Source organism: Gymnoscopelus braueri (assembly GCF_963280865.1).
Source record: "Gymnoscopelus braueri genome assembly, chromosome: 9".
NCBI lineage: Eukaryota > Metazoa > Chordata > Actinopteri > Myctophiformes > Myctophidae > Gymnoscopelus > Gymnoscopelus braueri.
In genome coordinates, this window is record NC_137610.1 from 8,530,233 (window position 1) to 8,537,568 (window position 7,336).

The 7,336-nt window shown below is 45.0% G+C and overlaps 1 protein-coding gene across 1 annotated transcript; it reads right to left on the reverse strand.

Annotated features, from left to right (window-relative positions):
* LOC308091933 (calcitonin-1) lies at positions 1–5,360 on the reverse strand (the record flags this gene model as incomplete). Its single annotated transcript, XM_080437699.1, is given in 6 exon segments — positions 1–51; positions 53–87; positions 90–184; positions 2,156–2,293; positions 3,909–3,999; positions 5,287–5,360. Coding segments are annotated over 5 exon segments (405 nt in total). The 5' UTR covers positions 3,995–3,999; positions 5,287–5,360.
* Positions 5,361–7,336: the final 1,976 nt, after the last annotated feature.

The following is a 7,336-nucleotide window of genomic DNA, read 5'->3' on the forward strand; positions in this document are numbered from 1 at the left end:
TTAGATGCTGTCAAACTCCTCCCCGTAGCTTGCATAGCTGTCGCTCTCGGGGCGCACTGCGCTTCCTGCCAGGCGTGCCCGATCCACGTTCGTGCGCGGGTACGTCTGCAACTTGTGCAGCTCCTGAGACAGTTTGCCCAGCACACAGGTGCTGAGGTTGGAGCAGCGTTTGGCTCTGTCCATGCTGTCAGAGGGAAGGGAAGGGGGGTGGGGAGGGGGGAGGGGGGGGGGCAAACAAACAAACATGCAAGAGAACAGGCTCATAGATAAGGGATAAAACATGCAGGTCTATAACTGTTGGACTCACGCTCCCCTCTTTCATGCATGTTACACACAGTGCAGCATTCGCATTGTAATTCTGTTCTCATCTACGGTAGTGGTTCTCAACCAGTGGTCCTTGAGGGGGGTTCCAGCTAAATGATGGAGAGTTGGTAACCAAATGGACCCTTATAGATCTTTAACTCTTGAGAGTGTAAAATGAAACCAAATGGACCCTTACGGGTCCATTTGGTTTCATTTTACGGTATCAAGAGTTAAAGTATTGTTGAACATCTGCATTACTTAATTTACAAGAAGTCTACACAATTAGAGAACGTAGAAGAATTCTTATTTTGATTAACGTTTGCAAATACAGCATGGAATTGTGGACAAAATCTTATCCAACGATAACAAAATATTCTACGTTTTGGGTCTGAGAGTCTAGATCTCATCGAATGGTGGTCCGTGGCTCAAATGCCGAATAAATAATGGACCTTCATTATGAAAAAGGTTGAAAACCACTGACCTACAGGCAAAATCACATTCGGGCATCTCTCACATACACAAGTTAGTGCAGCAGCATCGGCTTGTCTCTCACATGCATTTCCCTCAATGCACAAAGAAAAACAACATCCGAAAATGCATGTCCTTTTTCATGCATCCACAGGTTATGGAACAAACATTGCTCCCCGATATCATGCTTCAGTTCCCTATAGGGCATAGCAGTGGCGACCATTTTCCTGGTTCCACTCCAAAATAGTCAATGCATTTTTCCCATTGACATTTCCAAAAAATATTTATATCAATTCATTTAAGCCTAGAATCAAGCCATCCAGGGTCCTGGTGAATCATGACCATAAAAAAAAAATCTGTGATTGTTTTGTAATGTAATTATATGATATACTATATTTAACAAATACCGTTTGTTTTGCCGTTTTCAATTTTTTTCTTCTTCACAGAATCAAACATTTTATGGTCATGATTCACCAGGACCCTGGATGGCTTGATACTAGGCTTAAAATTATTGATATAAATATTTTTGGAAATGTCAATGGGAAAAATGCATTGACTATTTTGGAGTGGAACCAGAAAATGTCCGCCACTGCTATGCCCTATACCATGCTTCAAATGCCCCCCAATCCCCCCCCCCCCACCACCAAAATAGCCCATGGCCACCCTTTCGTCACCTCCGCGTCATATCCGTTCACACCCACAGGGGCCGAGAGGGGGAGACCCCTCGTTTCCCACCCACGCTGTCATGCAACTGTGTCTAATTGACATCATGCACGCTTATCCGTTTGGTTATGCATAAGGCTAATGTACCCCCCAGCAGGCAGGCTCAAAATAGCAGTCCATTCAGATCAAGTCATAGTCGAACTCACCCATGCAGGAGAGCGGGATCATGACAGAGAATGAGGAGTTAATTTGGTTATTAATATCTCCTCTCGGGATATCTGTGTTCTGTCTGTGTTCTATCGTTTCCGTAAATTTGCCATACCTCTATGTCTGTTAGTGGATGCATCCTCAGGTAGCGTAGAATTTCAAATATTTAGTGAAAACTGTTTGAAGGAGCCCTGAATGAAAATGTCTCAAGTCTACTATAAAGCGCACAGCATTTCTGTTCATTAACTAAACCCAGTTTATTTCGTTTTAGGTTAGGTTTAATTACGTTTTATTGTATTATTTTTTACTATTCCATTATCACTGCTAATCACTGGAGGCCGAAGGATCCCCAAACCTTCTCTTTAAAGAGTGACTTTTTAAATGAATTACCATTCCAATGTAACTACTCGTCAAGTCCTTTGCTGGTGTTTGCTGTACAAGGAGGCAACCTTAGACTGGTTAAAATACAACGATGTTAATCAAATTGAAAACTTGAGTTTAAACATGTCTGTACCTGTTTCCCTCGTTGGCCTGCTGCTGCTCAAGCTCTTCTGCCGTCATCTGAACAAACTCCTTGACGATGGCGTTGAGTAACCGCCGTGCCTCATAGTCCGTGAGTGTGACTCGGTCTGTCATGGACTCCATACCCGGTCTGGGGGGGGGGGAGGAAGAGGGGGGTTAGGTTGAGAATATGGAGGACGTGGCGATGGTACCACAGGGTGAGATAGGTGTTTGGGGGGGGGGGGGGGTACAGAATTGGGTGGAGGGAGGTTTTGTTTAGTGTAGGATGGGGTGAAGAGGATAGAGAGTATGTTAGGGTGATGTATGTGTGGGGGGGGTGGCAGATTGGACATAATGTCATCATGATGGCAGTGGAGGGGATTAGGGAATATGAGAGCGAGCGAGAGAGAGAGAGAGAGAGAGAGAGAGAGAGGTTGAAGCATTGAGATCAGCATAAACCCTCCGCTAGAATGATCACCTCCAGTTAAAGGGTATAGGGCGGTTGGAGGGGATGGGGCAGTGGGAGTAAAGGAGGGGTGCGGTGGGCTGTCACGTCACATAGTTGAAAGGGGGCGATGACGTCTGAAGGCAGAGGGCCCCTAGCCAGGGCACGAAAAACAATCTGCAGAAAGTGCCCCATCTAAAAGGGGTGGTGATATGGATGATAGAGGTGGGGAGCCAGTGTGTGACCGGCGTCAGATTTATGACAAAATCAATAATTTCATGGGAGGAGTGGCTTGTATAGGGTTTTTATAGAAATGTATAGATTACATTTATCCCACTCTAAAATTAAATTAAATTAAATTAAACTTTATTCTTTCTTCCTCTCCCTGGTAAATGTCATCGTGCTCGCCATTCAACCCTTAGCAGGAGAGCACTTTTATCGTATTGGATTAAAAGAGATTAACAAACATGTACATTTTATGGATTTGTTAGTAGCGGTGTGACCAAATGGAACCCTGTGGGGATCTGTTAAACAGCACACAAAAAAGGCAGTGTGTAAGGAATTGGATGTTAACCACTTTATCCCCAGGGGTCTATCCCCCTCCTTTTTCCCTCTACACCAAATCTCTTGAAAACATCTCATCTGCTATTTTCGTCCAACGTTCACCTATCATGAGTTATGACATGCCCAGAATAGGGATGTGGTTAAACCTACAAAGTTGAGGGCAGCCTGTGCTGACATATGACGTCAGAACTGTAGCTACATTATGTTAATAATTGACCTGAACAAAGTTATTCACACTTAACACATGTTCCAAAGTATCTACAGTAAGATACGTGTGACTGCAAAAGAATGATTTGCAAGTGTGTGTGTACGTTACATGGTGAATACATGCTTACGTGGGACATCTCCTTATCCTTATTATCCTTGTGTATACTTCCATTATTTAAAAAAATACTTTAAGTTTATTATAAGCTTCCATAGCTCTGACATTTAAGCCATTTGTATCATAATTTTACAACAATACAAAATGTAAATGATTTTAAAGTGTCTCGTTAATTCTGCTATGTATGTATGAAAGCATGTCCATTTGTGCCTAAACTTCCTCCACAGGTGTCACTGAAAATAGTCTTTGTTGTTTTAAAACACAGATTTACGTGATTCAGATTACATTCTAGGAGGACAAAAGTTCTAGAAACACAGGAATAGCTGCTGGTTCTACTGTCAGGCATTGTTTGTATAAAACATTGGACACCTCAAAATGTAAAAGGATCCCAGCCATAAATGCCTAAAAATATATAAAAGATGTATTCCTTCTCACCTGGCAGGGGCAGCTTGTGAGCAGTACATCTGGCAAATGACCAGGGCATAGGCAACGAGAAAAGCAGAGATCTTCAACATAACCATGGTCCCTATACGGCAAACAGAGAGACACTCCGGTCAGCTACAAAGCACCAACCTCTCCATCCATTCACTTTCACATACAGCCAAGAAAGAAAACTCTTAACAAACAAGAACACCTTCACCACCTGGTATCGTGCGTTCAATGATGAAAGCAACGACAGTCACATTCAAGTGGATATTACTTGAAAAGTCTTGCTGTCACTTTCTCAGAAGCTCCCAGCTCTACTCTACATTTCCGCTCAGCACTCACCTCAGCTTGCCCACTACTTTTCTCTGATCTCCTGCAGAACATCCATGCTTTTAACTCGCTGTTTCACTGACTCAAGAAGCAACAACACCAGCCCCCCTCTCTCACAATAATCATCTTTTGCTCGCATGTTGTTCCCTCCGGCAGGTCCAAACTGAGGGGACAGGACGGGTAGTTCTTTCGTGTCATGCTGTGTCGTGTGACAGGATCCTGAAGGCTGACAGGGCTGGGAGGAGGAGGGAGGGTGTGGAGGAGCTGGGGGTCGTAGACTGTGGTTGGGTGCATGTATGAAGTAATGCTGAGGAGAGGGAGAGAGAGGGAGAGAGAGAGAGAGAGAGAGAGAGAGAGAGAGAGAGAGAGCGTGCCAACTCCCTTGGGAAGGGGTGCATTAGTGTAATGAGCTGCCACCACTCACTCCTTCGCTCTGTCTCTCTCTCCCTCTCTCTCCCTGTCGTTCTCTGCTTCATTCTCTCCCTCTCTCCCCCTCTCTCTGTCTTCCTCTGCTTCATTCATTCTCTCTCTCTCTCTCTCTCTCTCTCTCTCTCTCTCTCTCTCTCTCTCTCTCTCACAAACACACACAAACACACACACACACACACACACACACACACACACACACACACACACACACACACACACACACACACACACACACACACACACACACACACACACACACACAAGAAAGCTTCTCGCTCCTTCTGTGCTCTCCTGTTTTGCTCACCATCTCCACTGTCACCATGCATGCATCTCTTCCTTTTTCCTTTCTTCTCAGTTTTACTCTCCGCCTCTCTCTCTAGGTGCCACACACTCTCTCTCTTTGGCCCCCCAAGAAACAGAGTTGCCCCACTCACACAAAAGGAGGGGAGGCGGTGGCCCCTGCAGCCAGCCAGCCACTCTCTAATCCCATTAAGGACACTATCACTTCCCACATCACAGTCAGTCACTGCCTGCATCCTACTGACCACACACACACAAAGGACATACAATATATACTTGCCACTAAGTACATTGCTCATCATTTAGTGCCATAAAAGTCTCTGCTTACCTTCAAAGATAATCAAAAAAATAAATATATCTCTCTCTGTGGCTCTCGACCAGCCGGTGTTGACTTCTCTCAACTTGAAGAACTACTCTTGATTCTGTTGCATGCAGCGCCAACGCATCACCCTATATATCCCACCACTTGGATTTGTGCACTGACCGTGTAGGTGTTTAATTATCCGCCGTCGGCCAATGGCGCGGCTCCGCCGCCACGGCGGGCCAATGGGACGCCGGCCCCCTCGCTCCTGGCACGCAAACAGGGGATGTGGCTCTCCAATGACGTCATTCCCCAGTCACTAAGTGCCCCCATTCACAAAATCCACCTGTCATTTTGGACCATTTGCTATCCCAAATTTGCATTGAGGTCATTAATTAAATAGGAGAGGAGAGGAGACTGAGCGAGGCCGTCTCAGAAAAAAGACCCATCACCGGTGATAAATATTTGAGGAGGCTTCCAAAATATGTTACATGGCATGCAATTTTTCAAATGCCCAAATCAATAAGCAAACCACCCCCGCCAAGCACCTCCAGCAAAGGACTGGCAGGCGGGGCCATCTACTGGGAAATGAGATCTACTACACAGTATCACGAGTCTGTTCATTCATAACAACAGGCTTTAACTGGTTATGAGGAGGATTGCACTGTCAGCCACACAGCACTATGGTCTGACTGTCTTTTAAAACTTAGAGCACACACAATAGAATTGGACAGTAATGTTGTAATCAGATGATTCTCTCCGGAAAGGGTGCACCCCCCATTCCTAAACCCCCCCACTCCTACACAAATTCGGAGTGGGGGGGTGTAGGAGTGGGGGGGGGAGGGGTTTCGGAGTGGGGGGGTTTAGAAATGGTGGGTGCACCCCTCAGGAAACTTCTCTTATGAAGGACTGGTTCAATAACATTGTTTATGGGGATAGCTTACCGAGTAACATGAGTTACTGTTATGTAGGGTCAGGGTGGCACAAACGTAGAACCAGCACTGGTTCTGCTCTCATTTCTATGTTTAATGAGATTCCAACATGGATTTGGTGTTGGGGAACATTCATGAGGACTTTAGTACATCCCCATTCTCAATTAAGTTGCGAAGCACAAAACAATAGAAAATTGTGATGGACAAAAAAGGGGTAAGACGTATTATTGTCTCCGCCAGGCCGAAGGCATGGCGAGAGAGTATGTTTTACCCCCTGTCCGTGTGTCCGTGTGTCCGTGTGTCCGTGTGTGTGTCCGTCTGTCACCAGCTAATCTCCGGCACCGTTGGCCCGGTCGCTCCGAAACTCTGCACACACACTCCCTGGATGCCAATTCAGAACCTCTGCCCCAAATCTTTCACATGGGCCTGTTATAGCGCCACCAGGAGGCCGATTTGTGCAAAACAATTTTTTTAAATATCACTCCTAAAAATGTAATCCAAACGTCATGCAAATCAGTACACAGTATCTCTATAGTCATGTGATCAACCCGGATCTGTCCGATTTCCCATATTCCATCCTCATTGCCTAAGGTTGGCTTCCAAAGTTTGCAGGATTAGTCAGTTTTGAACAAAAAGCCTCAAAGTATACACACAGCTTGCGATTTCCGTGAAATTTCACACGCACATTCCCACTAGGCCGAGGAAGAAATGCCACCCTTCTCACATTGGCCTGTTATAGCGCCACCAGCAGGTCTAATTTAGCAAAACACATTTTTGGAACAAAATGCCTCAAATCATGAATGCAGTGTCAATGCAAGAATAAATGGCACGGTTGGCACCCTTTTCACATTGGTCTATTGTAGCGCCACCAGGAGGCCAGAATAACGTACCTGACCTGGTGGAGACCTGTGCTCCGAGGAGCACTTTTTTTAGTTAATTTTCTTTTGTGTGTTTTTCCATTGTTGTCCCTCACCTTTTCAACAGGGATGGCCGTGAATACCCTTTAATAAGCTAATGTAAACATACACTAGATGTAAAAAGAAGGCTATTTAGAAAGAAATGGTCTAGAACCTCAAATATTTGTTAAAAAATTACAACAAATATATGTTGCTATATACTGTACATAGCAACAAGAACCCCAAATG